Source organism: Microtus ochrogaster, linkage group LG2, assembly GCF_000317375.1.
Source record: "Microtus ochrogaster isolate Prairie Vole_2 linkage group LG2, MicOch1.0, whole genome shotgun sequence".
NCBI classification, from domain to species: Eukaryota; Metazoa; Chordata; class Mammalia; order Rodentia; family Cricetidae; genus Microtus; species Microtus ochrogaster.
The window spans coordinates 4,078,924-4,102,590 of NC_022028.1; the positions used below are offsets into that span (position 1 = coordinate 4,078,924).

Genomic DNA, 23,667 nt, shown 5'->3' on the forward strand with positions numbered 1-23,667 from the left:
GCCCGGCTCTAAAAAGAGATCTTAAAGTGATGAGCGGATATCAAAAGGACACTACCAACAACTCAAAGTGGTCCCCATTAGATAAATATGGAAAAATTTTAGCATGGAAATAAATAATGACAATGACAGATGATAACCTAATTATCACTGAATAAATATATACTCATACTCATACAATGACTAAACTAATTGGGGTAGGGGTTAGAAGTCCCTTCTTAAAACAGAAACCACACTACATAGGAGGAATAACAAAATTAGAAAAATCACTACTTAACAACCATCAAAACAAGTTTCTCAGGGTAGAAACATTAATTAAAACTGGTGGAAAGAAGCTTCAAGAATAATTTTTACTATAGTTTCAAAGATTTCCCCTGAAAGACACTATCAATGTAAACTTGACATTGTTTTTGCCAGTCTTGCCAAAACGTATAATCCAAACTTAATCATAAAGAAACAGCAGACAAATTAAGGATAAATTAATAAACATCCTATAAAATAAATGACTTTTCTAAAATATCAAATTATGAATAGAAAGGCTCAGGAACTATTATTAAATGGTAAAAGACTAAAGACTGACAACTGAATGTAATAAATCTTTGTGATAAAACAAATGGTAAAATATAAGTAACATTGGAGATTAGCTATTACAATTAATTTCCTAATTTTAAAAATCTTTTTGCATGCGTGTGTATATGACTCTGTGTGTGTGCACAAGTTCACATATATCCTTATGGAAGTCAAAGGGCAAGCTTGGGTATCTGTCCTCACCTTCTACCTTGCTTGAAAAGAATTTCATCTGCTGCTGCATACACCAGGCTTGTGGGGATTCTCTTGTTTTTGAGTCCCATCTTGCCAGAGAAATGCTGGGATTATAGACGTATCTGACCTTCTGTGAGTTCTGAGAATCTAAACTCAGGTCCTCATGCTTGCACAGCAAGCCATCAGCCTATTCCTAATTCTCTAACTTTGATTAGTGTATTGTATACTTGAATTCCTGTTAGGAAATACATAATGAAGTTCTAAAGGGTATCATATCTATAACTTATTCTAAAAGAGTTCAGGAAAAGTTACACATTAAATGCCAGGCATGGTGGCACACACCTTTAACCCCAACACTCAAAAGGCAGAGGCAGTGAATGTCTGAGTTGAGGCCAGCCTGGTCTACAAAATGAGTAGACCCTGTCTCAAAACAAAACAAAAAACCAACAAACTGCATACTCAAATACAAAGAGAGGAAGAGAGAGTGGGTAGAAAGAGAAAGAACAGGGGAACAGAAGTATTAATAATTTGAGAGATGAGGACTACCTGAAGACTCTGCATGGCTATACAACTTTCCTCTAGGCTTATGCCCACACCTCTCTTGCTGACCCACATCTGGGCACCAGCACCTCTGTACTGGGGTCTCCTACAGTTACTATCTACACGACAAGGAGGTCAGACAAGGGGTTGCCTGATACCTTGTTGTTTATGAAGCCGCTCCAGCTCAGTCCTGAGATAAAACATTTTCTTCTGTCGGGCTTCCTGGTCAGTCTTCAGTTTTTCTCTCTCTTCAATAACCTACAGAGTACAAAACAGTAAGAGAGTGTATCTGAAGTTCCCAGAAAAGATCAAGAGGGCATGTAGAGAAGGCAGAGTCACACCTGTGTTAACGATTCTATACGGTGATGTGACTGTGGAGAGTTAAATTGTTGAAGACCAGAGCCAAACTATTTTGACTCTCCTTAAAATCACCCACAGCACACACCTGTGGACTGTCTGACCTAACATCCTGTGACTACCAAAACCAAAACCAGACAATTTTTTTTTAACAGGGTTTCTGTGCAGCTTTGGAGCCTAACCTGGAACTCGCTCTGTAGACCAGGCTAGCCTTGAACTCACGAAGATCTTGCCTGCTTCTGCCTCCTGAGTGCTGAGATTAAGGGCATGTGCTACCACTGCCCAACATATTCTGTAAATACTTTTATAACTTATTTTGTTCTGTAACTAGTAAAAATCTCACATAACTTAGCCAAGTAGTAGTGGCACACACCTTTAATCTCAGCACTCAGAAGGCAGAGGCAGGCGGATCTCTGTGAGTTCCAGACCAGTCTGGTCTACAGAACTAGTTCCAAGACAGTCAGGACTAGAGAGGAAAACCTGTTTCAAAAACAAAAACCCTCCAGAGTGAAACATGTTATTTGTATTCACGGGTCATGGTCACTCCCTTTTTTTTTTTTTTTTTTTTTTGGTGTTTCAAGACGTAATTTTTCTGTGTAGCCCTGGCTGTCTAGAACTCACTCTGTAAGCCAGGCTGGTCTGGAACTCAGAGATCTGCCTGCCTCTAACTCCTGAGTCCTGGGATTAAAGGCATGCACGGGCTACCACTGCCCAGCCAGAATGAATTTATACCCTTTATAAATTGTTTTAGGAGTCCCTATTTCCAACATCCTTCTTTTCTATTTAGCTCTTACACTGGTATCTTAAAGTCTAGTGCAGTGGCACTTACCTCTAAATCTTAGCACTCACATGCTTTTGCAAAAGGATTGCTGTAAATTCAAGGTCAGCCTGGTCTTACATAGTAAGCTCCAGGACAGCCAGGGTCACAGAGCAAGACCCAGTCTCAAAACAACCTTTCAGCCAGAGTTCAAATGCCTGGACATAGAAGCTTTGTTTGTAGTCAAAGTAACGCTTTATTCAGATCCAAGTTCAAAACCAGGATTTTATCCTTTTATTCAGAACTATACTACCTAGAAAGTTTTCAAGCAGGAAGTAAAGCCATTGACAACACCACTGCATAGTGACACTGAACCCAGGGGTAAAGATGAAGAAAAGGAGTGAAATGTGGTTATGATTCATTATATCAGCTGTATTATGTATTTAATATTATTTAAGCTTCACATTTTCTCCATTTTACATTAGGAAAAGTAAGGTCATATAGGATTAAGTATCTCAGGGCTAGAATGCTCAGCAGTTAAGAGCATGTATTGATCTTGTAGAGGACTTGAATTCAGTTCCCAATACCCACATCAGGTGGCTTACAACTGCCTGTAACTCTAGTTCCAGGGCATCCTATATCCTCTTCTAGACTTCCTGAATACCTACACTCATATGTGCACAAATATGTGTGTGTGTGTGTGTGTGTGTGTGTGTATCTACAAAATTAAAAGTAGATCTTGGAGCTGGAGAGGTAGCTCAGTGATTATGAACACTGATTGCTCTTCTAGAAAACCTAAGCCCTATATATCCCCTGCACTTCCACAGTGAAACAAAACTGCCTGTAATTCTGTAGTCTCAGGAGATCCGAAGCCCTCTTCTGGTCTCCAAAACACCAGCCACATATATAGTGCACAGACATACATGTAGACATAACACATACAAAACACTCATACATATAAACTAAGTAAATTCTTAATTTTAAAATAAAAAGAATCTTAAAAAAGAAAAAGAAAGAAAAACAACTCACCAGGTGGTGGCAGCACACACCTTTTATTCCAGCACTCAGGAGGCAGAGACAGAGGCAAGTGGATCTCTGAGTTCCAGACCAGCCTGGTCTACAAAGCTAGTTACAAGGCAGCGTGGGCTACACTGAGAAACAATCTATAAAAAAATAAATAAAATAAAAAACTAACAACAACAAAAAATCAATGACAACAAAAAACCCCAAATCAAAACAAACAACAAAAAAGAAGCTCACCCAAGGTTACACAAGTCAAACTAAATTTAAAATTCAGATACAGGTTGGGCATGGTGGCATATGCATTTAATCCCAACACTCAGAAGGCAGAGGCAGGTGGATCCTTTGAGTTTGAGGCTAGTCTGGTCTACAGAGTAAGTTCTAGGCCAGTAAGGGCTACATAGCAAGACCATGGTTTCAAAACAAACAAACAGACAAACAGACATAGCTGTCCTGAATTTATTATCTCTTAACCAGTTACTACCAGCTAACAGAAAAAAAAGAAATGACTTGTCTTTAATAGACAAATGAGGAAAACCATTCAGTCTTTAGTGTTAGGATATTAAAGAGAAGAGCTCCATCTCCAAAACACTTTTTGTTGTCTTTTGTTTTGTTGAGACAAGGTTTCTCTGTGTAACAGTTCTGGCTGTCCTGGAACTCACTCTGTAAACCAGACTGGCCTGGAACTTGCAGAGATCAGCCTGCCTCTGCCTCCTGAGTGCTGGGATTACTGACATGCACCACCACCAACTGGCTTTTTTTTTCCTCCCAAACATTTTCTTGAAGTTTACATTTTTTTTCTTTACTGAAACTTAGGACTATCAATGAAACTTAAGGCTAAAGTTCAAAGCATTTGAATACCACAGAAAATTAAATTTTTATCTTTAAGGGATTAAATTCTTTAAATGAAAAAAGATAAAGACTTTCTGATACTTCAAGGTTCCTAGCTTCTACCCTCAGTATCTTCAGACTATTCATATTTCAGAGAAATAAACTTAAAAAGGCTAGCCATCACAGTGGAACCTATAAAAACAAAATATTAGAACCTCAAAGGGGCTATTATGTACATTACTTGGGTAATGATGTAAACCTCCAAGAAGCTTAAAGTACAAAAGGTCTTACAAATTTTCACCCCCTCTAAAAAAAAACATGTACAAACTAAAAACTATGTTTTTTGCTAAATGGAAATAGAAAACTCAGGCATGAGATGCCCAAAGCTAATATTCACCTTCTGCTTCTGAGAGGCACGGTTCTTTTCATCAGAGATCTTCTCTGAATTATATCTTATGAGTGATGGAATGGACACCTGAACAGGAACCTGCTTAACAGAAATTGAGCCTAGCGCTGATACCTCTTGTTTAGACTTTTCAGGAGTCACAGTGGGGATCACACGGAGATTGGGACGGCTACTATGAGTAGCTTGTTTGGTTGTTGGTATTAGCCTGTGTGGTTCAGGTAAAGGGTGGCTAGATGGTTGAGAGGCAGGATACATGGGCCACCTTGAGGCTGTGTATGCCATGTAGTGCCTGTAAGCATCAAAAGAGGCAGAAGGAATGACAGATCCCTGGTAGTTTGGAGGTATCCGAGGTGCAGCAAACTGAGAAGCTCTTGGTATATAGAACTGGGATAAAGCAGCAGAGTGTGGAAGCCTAATTGGGGTAGATGTGGCTGATGGCAACATGCACCTAACGGCAACAGGTGACTGAAACCCACTGCCAACTACCTCTGGTCCTGTAACGTGACCCATTGGATGGTCAGACTTTAGGAAAGGAGAGCTATTTTTTGTGAGCAGGTAAGGATCTACTGGGGAGGCTGGGTGTGGGTGGGATACTTCTGGGGACTGAGTGTTGCTGTGATGTGCCTCCCTGCTCTCCAGTCTGTGATGATCTGATGAGCGCAGATCAGTTGTGAAACTGTGGTCAACTGAGGAACAGCAGTCAGCTGAAAAGTGCCGGTCAGCAGACGAACGTCGGTCAGCAGATAATCGTCGGTCAGCAGACAAACGTCTGTCAGTTAAGGAGCGTGATGATGGCTTCTTGCCATGAAGTCGTTCCTGGGTTCGTGCAGCCAACTTACTAATTTCTGCTACTCCAATATCCAGTCCTATGGTCTTAAGCAAGTCATGAATCTTGGCATATTCCGGATTGCTCTCTTCTAGTGATTCTAGCTTTATGGCTGGAGTTGAGGGCAGAGAGCTTGCTTTCTTTTTCAAATCTTTACTCTCAGAGTCCCCAAGGGACTTAGGTGGAGATTCTGCTTTTATATCCTCCTCTTCATCCCCATAAAGAAATTTCTCCTCATCCTCAATATCAGGGAAACTACGTCTTCTTTTTTCCTGTGTACTGGTAGGATCAGCCAACATGCCCAGAATTCGGGAAAAGCCACTGCCATCCTGGCTAACTCTCTCATGGGGCAGTAAGAAGTCTGTATGTCGTTCAAGTCCCTCAGCTTTCAAATTCAATTTTTCCTTATAGCACAGAACACTGTCAAATTTTTCACTGAGAGGATTGTTGTCTTTAGATATCTCATGGAGGGGACCCCACTGGAATATGTTACTCTGAGGTTCCTTCAGGTCAGCCGCCACTGCAGTCCCCTTTTTTTCCATCTCTGAAGCAAAAGTAGCAACAGCACCACTTAGTGGTGAATGTTCAGAATAGAGAGGACGATCCTGACTGGAGCTGGTACTGCTGGGAAATTTCTCAAGCTGCAAACACAAACACAAGACACTGGTTGAGCAGCTATGAGGAATCACAGAACACTAGTACCTGAGATGTTTCTTGAATAGGAGACGTTTAACTATAAAAGGAAAGTCATCTAAGTTCAAGAAACAAGTTCCCCATCTCTTCAACTGTCTCCACCATAGCAAGGAGAAAAAGAGAAAAGGAACTGAAGTAGACAGAGTGGTTGTGAGCTTTACCTGTGTGTTCTACTCTTTATCAAGGAATCTGAATTCAAAAATATTTTAGATATTTTCTTTAGCTTGTTTTCCTATTTTGTTTTAAGAACTGTATTATTGTTGTTGGGGTAGGTGGTGTGTAACTATGTGGGCACACTGAGTACAGTGTGTATGTAAGAGGAAGGGGGAGGTGTATGAATATATGAGCACACATAAGCATAGTGTGTGTTGTGTGTGTGTATGTGTAGAAGTGTGACTATATGGGCAAACATGAGCACAGTGTGTGGATGTATGCAAGTGTGAGAGAGCAGGTAAGAGGTGTGTGAATATACAGGCACACATGAGCACAGTGTGTTGTGTGACAGAGGGGAGGAGGGCACACATGAGCACTGTATATGGTGTGTGAATATACAGGCACACATGAGCACAGTGTGTTGTGTGACAGAGGGGAGGAGGGCACACATGAGCACTGTATATGTATGGATTTTCAGGAGTTAGAATCTGGGAATCAAACTGAGCCATCAGGCTTGTCTCCAGCCATGTCTAACTTTGTAGCTCAGACTGGCCTTATCTAGCAATGTGCCCTAATAGACTTGAACTTGGAATCCTCTTGCACTGGTCTCTCAGATGATGGGATTATGGGTGTGTACCATTTCACCCAACTTATTTTGGTATCTATTGATGACCAAAAGAAAACCACAGAAGTAGGATTATTCTGGAAACAGGAAACTCTAGAACTCTAACCTATCAACCTCCCCTTGCCTCTCTAAGTACTTTAGTACTGGCCCAGAAGCCTCTAGTCACACTAGTAGTCTTGCCTGACTATCTTTTCATAGAAAGAAAAAGCAATGTTAAGGCCAGAAAAATTGTGATTTATCTCAAATTTACACAGGAAGTTGGTAGTTCCTAAACCAGAATCACTTGATTTCTAGTCTTATGTTCTACAACTCATATACTGTCTTCTTCTAAAAAGATGAAGAAATCTGGATTATCTTCTCCTTTTGTCCTTAAGCTTCATTTCCAAGAATCCATATTCAAAGATTCCCATAGGGCTATTCAATTTAAGGAGGGAAAAACCCAAGGCAGATACTCTTCTAAATCAGAGCCCTTGTTGGTGCATTATGAGCCTATAGTTTAATCTGGAGAGTCATAGAAGGGGTTGATCACAGGCATAAGATGTCAGCACAGCACAAGTTACTCAGACACCATTAAGGAACACAGTCCCAGGAAAGTATCAGGATTTAGGATATCAGAGGGACTATCAAGAAAAATACAACAGAGACCTGCACAGATGGTTTCACGTCCACTTCAGTTCGCTTCTTCAGAATGGACTTCTTGGGCATCACAGGAACTTCCTCAGGCCGATGCAAAGAATATTCTGGCTCTGATGTTGTTAGGACACTTGACAACCCAGGGATGGAACAGCTAGTTCCATCATCAACTCTCACAAGCTCCTGACTCAAGCTCCTATTTTGTTCCTCCTCTTCCTCTCGCTTTCGCCTGGCAAGGTCCAGTTCTCGAAACTCAGGGTCTAGAAACCTTGGGCTTGGGCTTCTTCTTCGCTGTCGATAGTTGCGAGTCCCAGATGTAAAACTTGAGTGATCCCCTCCTATGCCATGTACCTTTTCCACGTCATCATAACGGGGCCTTTTGGTCTCCCGACTTCTTTCCTCAGATCGTACGGAGTAAGAGGAGCTTTTGAGTTTGTCTCTACTCCGTTCTGCTCCCCTCAACAGTTCATCATGGCAACTGATATGGGAGCTATACTCAGCTCTATGCAAAAAAGGTTCTCTTGCTTGGTAGTCCTCATCAAGTTGTCCCAAGAAGGGACTAAGTTGCCCCTCTTCCCGAGAAATGTATCGTTCAAGACCCCGAGAGCACTGGGAGCTTCGTGTGAAGACAGAATCATCAGTCAGATCATCCCTGAGAAAAGAGACAAGCATCATTGAATATGCTGGACTTGGAGAGAGAATGGCCAGACAATGCTAAAATAATATTATTTGGGAAGGGGACAAAAGAAGACTTAAAGCAAAAGTAAAGTGTGTCTGAAATCCAAAGACACATTACACATGGAACATTTCCGCTCCCTTTCCCAGGGTCATCAGCATCAGCTTTAGTTTCTAATCAAGAGGTGTTATCACTAATATATCAATAGAACACTTACATTAAGTATTAGTCTAAGGATGCAGTGTATCACACTGGTACCCAGGAGATACAAAATACCACAAAGAGACCAAAGAACTAGAGAAATGATTCAGCAACTAAGACTGCATACTATCTTCTAGAGGACACAAGTTCAGTTCCCAGTACCCATGTTCAATGGCTTACTCCAATTTCAGGGGATTAGACACCCTCTTCTGGATTATAAAGACACTTGCATTCACATGTATATACTCACAAAGAAGCACACAATACACATAATTGAAAAATAAAAATAAATCTTAAAAAAAAATCGGAGTCCTAATTGATTCAACTGGACTAGCTAGATCAGATATAGCCTTTAATCCCAGCACCTGGGAGGTAGGCAACTCTGAGTTCCAGGGCTACATACTAAAACACTTCCTTGGAAAAACAAAAAAACATAACAGGGACTGGAGAGATGACTCTTCTGTTAAAAGCACCACATGTTCTTCTAGAGGACATGGGTTTGATTCCCAGCACTGACATGATGGGCTCACAACTATTTATCTATTACTTCAATTCCAGGGAATCCAATGCCTTCTTCAGATGTCTTCCTCATGTACATGAACACAGTGCGGAGACAAACATGCAGGAAAAACACCCAAACTCATAAAAATAAATAAATCTTAAAAACAAAATAGTAACAACAATAAAAACTCGCCTAGCTAAATTTAAGCTCTTTATCAGGACTGGCAACCCTAGCATTAACTGAGAATTTATTTAGAAAAATGATTCTAGGGGCTGGAGAGATGGCTCAGTGGTTAAGAGCATTGCCTGCTCTTCCAAAGGTCCTGAGTTCAATTCCCGGCAACCACATGGTGGCTCACAACCATCTGTAATGAGGTCTGGTGCCCTCTTCTAGCCTGCAGACATACACACAGATAGAATATTGTATACATAATAAATAAATAAATAAATAAATATTTTTTAAAAATGGTCTGCAGGCCAGAAGAGGGCACCAGACCTCATTACATATGGTTGTGAGCCACCATGTGGTTGCCGGGAATTGAACTCAGGACCTTTGGAAGAGCACGCAATGCTCTTAACCACTGAGCCATCTCTCCATCCCCTAGAATTCAAACTCTACTCAGAGCTATAGTACTGAAAACAGCCTGGTATTGGCATAAGAACAGACAAGAGGACAAATGGAACCAAATAGAAGACCTGGATATCAATCCACACATCTTTGAACACCTGATTTTGACAAAAAGCAAAAAATATCAAATGGAAAAAAAAGAAAGCATATTTAACAAGTGGTGCTGGCATAACTGGATATCAACATGTAGAAGAATGAAGATAGACCCATATCTATCACCATGCACAAAGCTCAGGTCCAAATGGATCAAAGACCTCAACATAAAGCTAGCCACACTGAACCTTATAGAACAGAAAGTGGGAAGTACACTTGATCGCATTGGCACAGGGAACCACTTCCTAAATATAACCCCAGCAGCACAGACACTGAGAGAAACAATTAATAAATGGGACCTCCTAAAACTGAAAAGCTTATGAAAAGCAAAGGACACGGTCAACAAGACGGCCTTAAAGAATGGGAAAAGATCGTCACTAACCCCACATCAGACAGAGGTCTGATCTCCAAAATATACAAAGAACTCAAGACATTGGTCATCTCAAGAACAAATAATCCAATTCACAAAATGGAGTATAGACCTACCAAGAGAACTCTCAACAGAGGAATCTAAAATGGCTGAAAGACAATTAAGGAAATGCTCAACATCTTTAGTCATCAGAAAATGAAATGCAAATCAAAACAACTCTGAGATTCTATCTTACACCTGTAAGGACGACCAAGATCAAAAACACTGATGACAACTTATGCTGGAGAGGTTGTGGGGGAAAGGGAACACTTCTGCATTGCTGGTGGGAATATAAGCTGGTACAGCCCCTTTGGATGTCAGTGTGGTGATTTCTCAGAAAATTAGGTAACAACCTTCCTCAAGACCCACTAATACCATTTTTGGATATATTCAAAGGATGCTCAATCATGCCACAAGGACATGTGCTCAACTATGTTCATAGCAGTTTTGTTTGTCATAGCCAAAACCTGGAAATAACCTAAATGTCCCTAGACTGAAGAATGGATAAGAAAAATGTGGTACATTTACACAATGGCATACTACACAACAAAAAAAAAAAAGAAAAAAAGAAAAGAAAAAAAAATAACGACAGCTTGAATTTTGCAGGAAAATGGATGGAGCTAGAAAACATTATTTTGAGTGAGGTAACCCAGACACAGAAAGACAATTATCACATGTACTCATAGTGGTTTTTAAATATAAAGCAAAGAAAGCCAGACTACAAACCATAATCCCAGAGAATTTAGACAACAATGCGGACACTAAGAGAGACTTACATAGATATAATCTACATGGGAAGTAGAAAGTAGAAAAAGACAAGATCTCCTGAGTAAATTGGGAGTATGGGGATCTTGGGGGAGGATTGAAAAGGTGAGAGGAAAGGAAGGGGGGAGCAGAGAAAAATGTAGAGCTCAATAAATATCAATAAAAAATTGTTTGGTCATGCTCTTTCCTGCTTTGCCTGGATATCCACAAGAAGTCTATTACCATGGGACCCAAAAAATAAATGTTTTGGTTCACTGTGTATCTTTATTTTTCAGAAATACCAAGGTCTCAGATCTTTGTAGCATACAGGTAAAAATTCAGGATAAGATGGTTCTTTTTTTAGTTTAGAAGTAGATAATAAACCTAGCTATTTCAGGACACTATGGCCACAGAGCTTCTATGACTCAAAAGACAAGGGTTTTAATTTAAATCACAGATGGAAATAATCCCATCCTAGAGGAAAAGATCCTCTAGGATTTTTTAAAACTACATGTAAAATTTTTTTTTGTGTGTACATGTCTATATGTATGTGGGCACATGTGATTCATGGCCCATATATAGATATCAGAAGAGAACTTGTGGGACTTGGTTCTCTCCTACTATATGTGTGCTAGGTATCAAACTCAGGTCTTCAGGCAAGTGCTTTTACTTGCTGAGACACATTGCTGGCCCAGACATCCTCTATGCCAGGAGATCCTTTAGAATTTTAAAATCCAATTTCATCTAAATTAAAAAAAAACAATAATGAAACAAGTAATCTTAGGACTTAGGAGGCTGAGGCAGGATAATCACCATGAGCTTGAGACCAGATGTTTGTGAGGGGTTATGTGGGTGCTGGAAATCAAACGGGGGTTCTCTGGAAGAACAACCAGTGCTCTTAACCAATGAGCTATCTCTGCAGCCCCATAGAAATAACCTTTAAAAAAAATCTGGATAATTTTGAGGTCTTAATGTATTATGAAATAGGACTAGGACTAAACTAAGAATGGCCTCTGAAATCTCACTGAAACACAAAAAGTTTGCTCTGTACATCAACCATAAATACACCTATTTAAGGGGGAATACTCAAGTTGATTCACTATCACCAAACCACCAACTATATATCAACAAGTTTCATATTAGTGTAGGAAAAAACCCTCCTAAACTGTATTATAGTAGCAAGGTCACCTATCTTCCTTTCCTCACTAGGATATGTCACCACCAAATGAAACACTACCTCAATATCTAATATGACAGTAAGTATCAAGAAGCTACAAATAAGGTGGCTCTTAGAAAACCTCAGCAGACTTTGAATTGCCAGCAAAAGGGGATGCAATAGAAGGAGGCACAGAACAGTTAGAAATAAACAAAACCAAACCAGAAGCTATCATATAAATATAGTCCACAGTCAGGCTGCTTATTATAAATTTACTCCTTCTTTCTTTTTCCTAGGGGTTAAAAGAAAACTGGCTGTCATAAGAGACAGTCCTGGAGAAACAAGATAGCTCAGTGATTAAGAGCACTTGCTATTTTTCCAGAGGACCTGGGTTTAGTACCCAGCTCACCACCATCTATAGCTCCATTTCTGGTCATACAAGTCAGACACACACATACAAACACGTAAACACTCAAGACACACAAAACTTTAAATTAAAAAATGTGAGTCCTAAAAAGAATCACCACTGTCTGTAGCCTAAAGTAGTACAGTGACAGACACTCTAAAAGCCTTGGCCACGCTAGTACATGCCTTTAATCCCAGACCCTGTTTCAAAACAACAGCAACAGCAGCCTTCACTAAGAGCAATTGTTTGGATGCTTGGTTGGTTTTTCATAAACAGGGTTTCTCTGTGTAGCCCTGTCCTAGGACAAGAGTGGCCTCGAACTCAGAGGTGCTCCTACTTCTGCCTCCAGGGTGCTGGGATTACAGGATAAGCCACCACCACCTACTGACAAATTGTTTAAAACTAGATCTCTAAAAAAGAAAAAAGGAACATGAAGGCTCACTGTACTGTATTTTCTATTTTTAAAAATTATTCTTAGGGGCTAGAGAGCTGGCTGCTCTCCCCCAAAAACCTGGGTTCAATTGTATGCACCCACATAGCAGCTCACAACTGTCTGTGTCTCCAGTTCTAGGGGATCTGACACCCCCACACCAATGCACATAAAATGAGTTTAAATACATTTTCTAAAAAATTGTTTTATTAGCATACATGGCACTCCTGCCCAGACCACAGAAGCAGGATGTGACCTGCCCCGCCGAAAAAGGTACTGACCCATATGGCTAACATAGATAAGAATAATGGGTTAATATAAATTCTAAGAGTTAATAAAAGCCTGAGCTAATGGGCCAATCAGTTTTATAACTTATAGAGATCTCTGTGTGATTTTCTCTGGGACTAAACAGCTGGGGAACCGGGCGGGACAGAAACCCCAAAAAGCCCAGCCCCTCATGTTACAACACATTATGAAATTTTCCTATATGCATAATGTACTTTGATTATATCTGCCCAACTGCCCCCCCTTTTTTTATCCTTTTCACCCTCCCTGATGATACTTTTCTAGAACCAAATAGTATCCATTCTTTTGGGGAGAGGGGCTCAAGGCAGGGTTTCACTGTGTTGTTCTGGCTGTCCTAGAAGTTGCTCTATATACCAGATGGGACTGGAACTCACAGAGATCCACTTGCTTCTGCCTCCTGAGTGCTGGGATTAAAGGTGTGCACCATTACTGGTCAGCTTTATTCTATTTATATGTGTTTACAAATGTCCATTAAACAAATTAAAACATGAGCCTGGAGAATAGCTCAATGACAGGTTGTTTGCCTAGCATACACAGGCCTTGGGGTTAGTCCCTGATTTCACAAAAGTAATCTGAACAATAAAATATCTGTCTATAGCAGTGGTTCTCAACCTATGGGTCGTGACCCATTTGGAGGGTTGAACAACCCTTCCACAGGGGTCGAATATCAGATATTTACATTACATTGAATAACAGTAGCAAAATTATAGTTATGAAGTAGCAAAGAAAATAATTTTATTGTTAGGCATCACCACAACATGAGGAACTGTATTAAAGGTTCACAGCATTAGGAATGTTGAGAAACATTTGTCTATAGATATATAAATCCACAAAGGCCCGGCAGTGGTGGTACACACCTTTAAACCCAGCACTCGGGAAGCAGAGGCAGGAGGATCTCTATGAGTTAGAGGCTAGCCTGGTCTACAAGAGCTAGTTCCAGGACAGGCTCCAAGGCTACAGAGAGACTCTGTCTTAAAAAAAATCAAATAAATAAATAAATAAATAAATTCACAAAGCAGCTTATACAACAACATTCATAACAGAATTATTTACAACAGCTAAAAATAAGACAACCCAATGGTATTCATCCATTTATTAATAATGAAAAAACAGTAGTTGGCATATCATATAATGAAATATTATTGGCAATAAAAAGAAACACTATAGGGGCTGGAGAGATGGCTCAGAGGTTAAGAGCACTGACTGCTCTTCCAGAGGTCCTGAGTTCAATTTCCAGCAACCACATGGTGGCTCACAGCCATCTGTAATGAGATCTGGTGCCCTCTTCTGGCCAGCAAGCATACAGACAGACAGACAGAACACTGTATATATAATAAATAAATAAATCTGTAAAAAAAAGAAACACTATAAACATAGATGAACCTTAATATATGTGAAAGCTAGTCGCAAAGAATCAAACAATGCATGAATAGGCAAGTTCATAAAAGTAGAAAGTACAGCTGGGCAGTGGTGACACACACCTTTAATCCCAGCACTAGGGAAGCAGAGGTAGATCTCTGTGTGTTCAAAGCCAGCCTGTTGAGTTCAAAACAGCTAGGGCTACACAGAGAAACTGTCTCAAGAAAAAAAAGTTACAAAAATTTATTGCAGTGGTGGATACACAACTTGGTGTATCTTAGTGTCCAAACATCTTAGAATTTTTCACTCAGCTTGTTCATACTTCCATTTTAGAATAAGTTATAGTCCCGTATAGGGCTCCTAAAGTAAGACCACACATAATCTTGATAATTTGGTGTCCTGGCTAGTTTTATGCCATTTGACACAAGCTATGGTCATCTGAGAGGAGGGAACTGCAATTAAGAAAATTCCTCCATAAGATCGGGTTGTAGTGAAGCTTGTGGAACATTTTCTTAATTAGTGATTAGCGACTAGCTACCACCCTAGAGTGGTGGTTCTGGGTTCTGTAAGAAGGCAGGCTGAACAAGCCATAAAGAGCACTCCTCCATGGCCTCTGCATCAGCTCCTGTCTTCATGTTCCTACCTTGCTTTAATTCCTGTCCTGACTTCCTTCAGTGACGAACTATGACATGGAACTGTAAGCCAAATAAAGCCTTTCCTCCCCAACTTTCCTTTGGTCATGGTGTTCCATCATAGCAATAGAAACCCTAACTAAGACACTTGGCTGTTACCCAAAAACCTAAAAAAAAAGACTTTACAGAACCAATAAAAGGGAAAAGTATTGGGGGCAGTTGTCTCAAGAAAAAGAAAAAAAAAAGTATTAACATGGCCTTTTGGAAACATCCTTAAGACTTTATTTTTAAAAAGTATGTTTGTGAGCCAGGCAGTGGCAGCACTCAGAAGGCAGAGACAGGTGGATCTCTGTGAGCTTGATGCCAGCCTGGTCTACAAAGCTAGTTCCAGGACAGCTAGGACTGTTAAACAGAGACCCTGTCTCAAAAAAATAAAATAAAATAAAATCACACACACACACGTATATAAACCAGACCCACAGCTCCCATTTAGATCCTTATCCTCACTTTCTCTAAAGCATATTTCTCTAAAACACATGATTCTGGAATATTACAGTTCTAGACACCTTACGAAGGAAATTAAATTTTTATAACTTAAAGAGATAGTTTGTTATCAGGAGCATATGTGCATAACAAAGAGGAAATGTCAGTTTAGACCTCACAGAAGGAAATGTTGAGGTTACTTAAAACCCAGCAAGGAAGGAAGAGAATCACACCCTGTACCACCACCACTGTAGTCCACCTACTCAATCACCTCCCAAAATAGAAGCAGACTGAAGGGCAAGAGCTGTTGACTCAATTAGCACTCCAGTCACATACCTTGAAGCCCTATCTTCAGAAGCCTCAATGTTATATAAGACTGTCCTGCCTTGCTTCACTGCATCCATAGCCATTGGAGCTTTGAAGTAAATAGCACCAGTAGTACCTCTGTCCTCAGACTTCCTGCCCAGCTGCCTTCATCTGCCTGCCTATACTCTATACAATACTCATTACCTGTAATAAACAATTATTTCCTTGATTAATCACTAATTTATTAAACCCCAATGTGATAGAGAACATAAAAGATAAGCTCTAAGATGAATAAAATGCTATCCTATATGCCTATCCTTACCTTTTTACTATTGTGAGGTAATAAAATTATTTAATCCCTATATACAATTCAGCACAGTGTAGTTTATTTGTCCTTCCTTAGCACTCAACAATTTTGTTTTATTTTTCGAAACAGAGTTTCTCTGTGTAGCCCTGACTCACTCTGTAGACCAAGACAAGAGTTGAAGATAGATAGTTACAGTTATAGTCTTCCTTGTTTACCAGACTCAGAGAAGAAACTCATTAAAAGGTGTAAAGTGTATAAGGTTGAGAGAACAAAAGATAGTTTTGGATGGTAATGCAAGTTAAGATAGAAAGTGAACTAGGTACAAGACTTTGGACTCACCAAGATAGGATAGATAATGGAATATTTTCTTCAAATTTGTCAAATACTAGTAGACAAGACATTGTTAATGTAATCATTGCCTGTATATATTTGTCTATACTTACTGTACTTAATTGTATATAGTTTTTCTTATATTATATTAGTTAAAATACTTTATTTTAGACAAAAAGGGGGAATGGAGTGATATTTTGTTTGTGCAAAATATACCAATATTTTGTACAAATAAGGCAGACATCTGAGTTTGAGGCCAGTTTCATCCACAAAGTGAGTTCCAAGACAGCAAAGGCTACAGAGAAAAAAACCTGCCCTGGAAAAAAAAAAGCAAGCAAACAAACAAACAAAAAAGACTTCCCATTTTGTTCAAAACCTTTATTGGTCGGGCAGTGGTGGCGCACGCCTTTAATCTCAGCACTTGGGGAGACAGAGGCAGGAGGATCTCTGTGAGTTCAAGGCCGGCCTGGTCTATAAGAGCTAGTTCCAGGACAGGCCCCAAAGCTACACTAAGAAACCCTGTCTCGAAAAACCAAAAAAACCTTCATTGTATAAAGGACTCTTCCTAGATTTTTATTTTGGTCTAGTATTTGATTACGTTCCCTCAGCGTTCTCTTTCTAGTTGTACCAAATGTTCTTTTCCTGGTACACATTTCATCAGAAACAGAAGTCCATGTCAATACACTCTTCCTATTCAGTCTTTCCCAGTGTTTATCTTCTATTAGACACAGACATAGGGGATAACTTTGTGCTGGCACCACACTTCAAACACATCACTCAGAAAACAGCAATATTCTGCCTTTCAGAATTAGTATGGTGCACCCTGCCATATTTGAAGCCTACCTGTCCATATCCTCCAGATTATCAACTGGTGATCCCAACCGGTCACTAAGTCGATGCCATTCTGGTGTGTTAACACAGAAGTGGTCATTGCCAACAGTGACTCTTAAACTCTGCTCCAGAGAAGAATCAGAACACAGACCAGGAGAACGTCTCTACAAAAGTTAAAAAAAAAAAGAATAACCATATGGTAGTCAACATGAAGACATCTTTATGCCATAAAATGTATTCCCCACTCATAAAATTGTTGTCTCTCATGGTAAGGAACCATTCCGCAACAGAAAAAGGAATTTTAGAAATATCCATAGTTTTGATAAAAGCTTATATTCTTCACTCCTCCGAAAATATGACTGCCTGTTCTTATGGAACATGGGAATAGCCAAGTAAATAAAATCCCTGCTCTCAGGACCTATATATATCTAGCTAAGCGAGGAAAGCCAAACCAATTTTAAGCACTTCTGAAGGTAGCAATAAGTAGCACTGTCACTAAAACATGAACCATAAAAGACTAAGAAAAAGGAGGAATCACTTCAGGTAGGGTGGCTAAAGGCAGCATTGCTGAGATGTTGTCATTCAACTTAAGTAAATGGGAAGCTTATAGGTCTTTCAAAGAAAACAGATGTTTCAGGCCGAGCAACATCTCAACATCTCAAGAATGAACTGGAATTCTTTGGGTGACAGAAAAGAGGCCAGTACTGCTGGAGCAATGTGACAGATAGAAGGGAAACAAGACTAATTAGGAAATTTGGATTTGATTCTTGATAAGAGCGTAGGAGGGTTTTAAGAATCAAAGTCATGTAACCCAACTATACTCTTCCTCAAGGTGCTTGCACTACTCTAAGTTGCTCACTCAAAGCTCACTTCTCAGGAGGCTCTTTCCCTTAAAGTCCTATCAAACACTATAACTCACTGTTGAATTTCACATTTAACACACTACACACCACTGCCAAGACCACAGATGCCCATTAAATGCTTATTAAATGTATAAAGTGAAGATTTAAAATCAGTTTGGGGGCTCCAGTTGAGAGTGATTATTGTACTTGCAAAGGACCAGACTTTGGTTCACAACACCCACATCAGGCAGCTAACTAGCTCCAAGGAATCCAAAGTCTCCACCAGCACCTGCACTCCTAAGTACATAACCACACACAGGGACATATGAATACAATTAATTAAAAAGACTTTAAAAATCAATTTGATTGCTGAACACAGAAAAAAAACAACAACTGGTGAGTAGCAAGGCTAAATTGTAAAGAAGGTAAATGTATGAATCCAAGGAAGAGGTAAGAGGGTCGTCAGAGTGCTAGAAGGTGACAGGACATCCTGGTGATTTACCCTAAAGGTACACCTAACAGGTTAGATGAGGTTAATGTTCAGATTAGAGGAGAAGAGAAAGGAGATAACAATTTCCTATAGGACAGAGAACTGGAGCAAATGCAGTATCCTGAAGAGGAGGGAAGCAATGGTACAGTGTTCTACTTTTGATTCCTCTGTAGTGAGGGCTTTGAAAAATCTCCACAATGTGACTAATCAGTTTATCTGTGAGCAGAGTCGTAGCATACATGATTTATATAGCGCTCTCCAAAAGAAAATCTTCACTAACAAAGATGTATAAACTGAGAACAAACAAACCCCTCCACTACATCAGGTCACGGGCAGGAACTCTGCCACAACTCTAGTGCTACCTGAGACCCCAAGTCGGGTTTCAGAGTTCTGCAAGCCCTCCACTTCGGACCTACACCCACCACCACCACCACCACCACCTCATCTCACGCAGCACATTTTAACACTTAACATCGCAGGCTGAGAGAACCGAGCAGAACTGAACCACAGTCCCCTCACTTGTAGCTGTGTCACCTCCATCAAGTGACTTGGACCTTTCAGAGCTGAATCCTCTCAGCTGTGCGACAAGGGGTAACAACAGTCATTGCTTTACCTCACGGGGCTGTGAGCACTAAAAGAACGCTCGTAGCTGCTGTCACATCGCTAGTTGGCGGGCAGCAATCACAATAATTGATTATGCACACCTCGCTTCTGACAACAGCTCCAAGTGAGACCCCCATGACAGCTAAGGCATCCAGCTTGCTTAGGTTCAAGCTGTCCTGACTGGCCATCAGGCGTTCACATGCGTCTCTAAACTCGGGCCTTAAGGGGAATGAATCTCACCAAACCCCAGGGAAACCTCAAGGCGCCAATAAGTATGGAAGAAATTCTCCTCGCGTTGATTAACTTTTCCACTTAGCGAGAGCGAAAGCTTCTTCGCAAGAAACCGGGCATTGGGTCCCGGGTCCGTTATTGTGTCAACGAGGCGCCCAGGGCTGTCAGGGAGCGGGGCGGACTTGAATATTTGGACTCCCGCGTGGAGGCCCCGGGGCTCGGGATCGAGGGGCGACCCAGGCGAAGGGTGGGATTACCCGACTGCCGCCGTCGCCTGGATGGTCTCCGCGGCCGTCCCGAGCGAAGTCGGCGCGGGACTCGCCTCGAATGCTGCCTCGGAAGCCAGCCAGGCCCGGCGGGTAGAGTCGCCGGCTCCGCGGTGGCGATGGGGAGCCGCGACGGGCGCGCGGCGGGGACGGGGAGCCACGACGACCCCGAGGAGGGGACGGCGAGCCACGACGACCCCGAGGAGGGGACGGCGAGGCCCGGCGGCAGCGGTGGCCTGAGGGCGAGCGGTGCCGGCGGGAGGAGAGCCGCAGCGACGACGAGCTAGAGGGCGGCGGCGAGGAGGGGCGGCGCGCCGGGCCTGAGGAGGAGCCCCCTGAGCGGCCGGGTCGCGAGCCGCTCACGCCGCTGTCCTTCGTCCGGTGCGAAGAGACCGAGGAGCGGGAGCCGCTGCGGTACATGGCTACCGGGAGCGCCGCGGCCACGGGCCCCGAGCGCGCCGCCACAGCTGCAGCCGCCGCCGCTGCCACCGAGCCCGCAGCGCGCCGCCCTCGCGGCCGGAGCAGCCCCCTCCCCGCCTCCGAGGCCAAGCCGAGCGCGCCCCGGAGGCCCAGCGGTTGGAGGGCGCGGGTACGCGCCGACACACCCCCGCCCTCCCAGGCTCCCCGCGGCCGGACGCGGGCGGCGGCCGCGCGAGCTGAGGAAAAAGTGGGGAGGAGCGCGGAAGCCGCTTGGGCCCCGAGGACGCGCGCCCTCAGCTCCGCAGGCCCCGCCTCTCGGCTCGCAAGATGGCGGCCGCCGAGCCGCCCACTTCCCCTCCCCCGAGGGCCACGTGACTCGGAGCGGGCTGGCGCGGTGGGCGGGGCACTCGCTGTGCCCTGGCGCTGGGTGCCCGTGAGCGGGGGTCTCAGGCTGCTGGAGCGTGTCAGCGCTTTTCCTGCCCACTGCCAGCCCTTCTAATTTACAGTAAATGATTATCGTGAGAATAGCAGTGACAGCCTCACCTAAGCCCCCCGGAGGCTATGAACCTCAACAGGAGCACCCACGGACATCCTCCCGCCGGCAGAGGAAGCCTGTCATTGTCTACTTTCCAGTCCGATAATTTATAGCGGTTTAAATTGAGGATGAGAAAGTTCAGGGAGGCGAAACTCAAAGTTGAACAGATATCAGTAAAATTTCCGAAGTTTTGACCAAGCACGAGGGTAAAATGTTGACGCTCACCGTCAGAGCAATCTATACCTTGACAGGCAGGAAGAAGCCCGCCAAGTGTTTCAGACATTCAGAATTTCGTCTCCAGACTAGAAGCAAAATTTCCCCACATGTCAGTCTCAGGAATTTGCATCCTAAAAAAAGAAAAGAGAAGAGAAGAAAAGAAAAAAAAAAGAAAAGAAAAAGGCGCCTCGCAACCATTCATAACTTCCCACCCTCCTCTGGCCTAGGAGGGGTGCAAAGACATACGTAGAGACATACTCAAACACAGAAAATATAAATAAATCTTTAAAAACTGGAAAGGAGAACAAATAGGGGGTCGGTCAAAACGGAAAAATAGGGACTGGATAGATAGCTCAGGAATTCTTTTCCCAGCACCCACATGGGGGCTCTAAACCATCCAGGACCCCAGTTCAGGGGATCCCACACTCTTCTCTGGACACTAGGCACCCCGTGATGTACAAACAATCATGCAAGTAAAACATTCATATACATAGAATGGAAAAATAAGAAAATAAGTTGACACTAAACAACAGCCTCTTCATATTTTTCACCAACTAAATACAAATCTGAAACTTGTATAAATTTGTATAAAAATTAGATTTCTGTTTTCAAAGCAAAGTCAAAACAAAGAAAACATAAATTATAAAATATTTCTAATTACTAATTTATGGTTTTTGTTTTTGTTTTTCGAGATAGGGTTTATCTGTGTAGCCTCTGCTATCCTGGAACTCACTCCGTAGTCCAGGCTGGCCTTGAACTCACAGAGATCTGCCTACCCCTACATCCTAAGTGTTAGAATCAAAGGTATGTGCCACCACTGCCCGGCTAATTTATATCTTCATGTTTAAAATAGAACCAATTTACATATTTATAAAGAGATGTGCTTACTTCATATTTCAGTATAAAATTTGATTTGTTTATTTTTTGGCTTTTTTTGAGACAGGGTCTCACTATGCAACCTTGGCTGGTCTGGAATTTGTTTTATAGACCAGAATGACCTTGTACTCACAAAGATCTGCCTACCTCTGCCTCTCACCTGGCCCCAGTATAAAAATTTTACCAGCTGGATTTCCTTACATACAGCTCACTTTATCCTATATAATTGATATGATTTTTTAAAATAAAATTTATTTTAATGAAAAAGTTAATCCAACAGAGAGGTATGTGCCCCATCTTCATCATACTATCTAGGTATTTAGCTATCTACACTACCATAGAATTTAAGTAAAGGTGAGAAAAGATAAATTACGATGTGTAGTTACTTGAAGTCAATGTGTACTAGGGTCTCAGTTACTGGAGATGTAGTGATATTGTTCATGTTTTAACAAATAAAGCTTAGCTAGAGCAATAAGACAACAAAAGGAGATCAAGATACAAATTGGAAAAGAAGTCAAACTCTCACTATTTGCTGATAATCTGATAGTTTACATAAGTGACACCAAAAATTCAACCAAGGAGTTTCTACAACTCATAAACACCTTCAGTAATGTAGCAGGATACAAGATTAGTCCTCCTTTACACAGATGATAAATGGGCTGAGAAAGAAATAAGAGAAACATCACCCTTCACAATAGCCACAAATAGCATAAAATATCTCAGAGTAACTCTAATCAAACAAGTGGAAGACCTGTATGACAAGAACTTTAAATCTTTGAAGAAAGAAATTGAAGGCCGGGCGTTGGTGGCGCACGCCTTTAATCCCAGCACTCGGGAGGCAGAGGCAGGCGGATCTCTGTGAGTTCGAGACCAGCCTGGTCTACAAAGCTAGTTCCAGGACAGGCTCCAAAGCCACAGAGAAACCCCGTCTCGAAAAAACAAAAAAACAAAAAAAAAAAAGAAAGAAATTGAAGAAGACACCAGAAAATGGAAAGATGTCCCATGCTCTTTGGTAGGTAGAATTAACATAGTATAAATGGCAATCTTACCAAAAGCAATCGACAGATTCAATGCAATACCCAGCAAAATCCCAGCAAAATTCTTCACAGACCTCGAAAGAACAATATTCAATTTCATATGAAAAAGCAAAAAAAAAAAATAGGATAGCCAAAACAATTCTGTATAATAGAAGAACTTCTGGAGGCATCACAATCCCTGACTTCAAACTCTACTACAGAGCTTCAGTACTGAAAACAGCCTGGTAGTGGCATAAAAATAGACAGGAGGACCAATCAATCCACATACCTGCAAACACCTGATTTTTGACAAAGAAGCAAAAAGTATAAAATGAAAAAAGAAAGCATATTCAACAAATGGTGATGGCATAACTGGATATCAACATGTAGAAGAATGAAAATAGACCCATACTATAACCATGCACAAAACTCAAGTCCAAATGGATCAAAGACCTCAACATAAAGCACAAATGAATCTCATAGAAGAAAAAGTGGGAAATACACTTGAACGCATTGGCACAGGAGACCACTTCCTAAATATAACCCCAGTAGTACAGACACTGAGAGAAACAATTAATAAATGGGACCTCCTGAAACTGAGAAGCTTCTGTAAAGCAAAGACATAGTCAACAAGACAAAAATGGTAGCCTACAGAATGGAAAAAGATCTTCACAAACCCCTCGGATAGAGGGCTGATCTCCAAAATATACAAAGTGGTATGGAAAGTCCTTTTGTATATGTGTTGCTTTTATTGGCTAATGAATAAACAAGCTG

General features: G+C 41.5%; 1 protein-coding gene across 4 annotated transcripts in view; it reads right to left on the reverse strand.

The window, feature by feature from the left end:
- Znf318 (zinc finger protein 318) overlaps positions 1-20,543 on the reverse strand; it is a 70,823-nt gene extending 50,280 nt beyond the window's left edge. For 3 of the 4 annotated variants that reach the window (XR_003378105.1, XR_003378106.1, XM_026785482.1), the window contains exons 1-5: positions 19,822-20,250; positions 17,411-17,562; positions 7,613-8,252; positions 4,662-6,137; positions 1,458-1,557 (exon numbers count right to left, since the gene is read on the reverse strand). Coding sequence is in view for 2 of the 4 variants with exons in the window: in XM_026785482.1 (XP_026641283.1) it covers positions 1,458-1,557; positions 4,662-6,137; positions 7,613-8,252; positions 17,411-17,562; positions 19,822-20,250 (2,797 nt within the window). In the remaining 2 variants the exon portion in view is untranslated. Of the gene's footprint in view, positions 1-1,457; positions 1,558-4,661; positions 6,138-7,612; positions 8,253-17,410; positions 17,563-19,821 lie in introns of all 4 variants that reach the window. The other variant, XM_005359756.3, reaches the window with a different exon arrangement.
- Between the last annotated feature and the right edge of the window lie 3,124 nt (positions 20,544-23,667).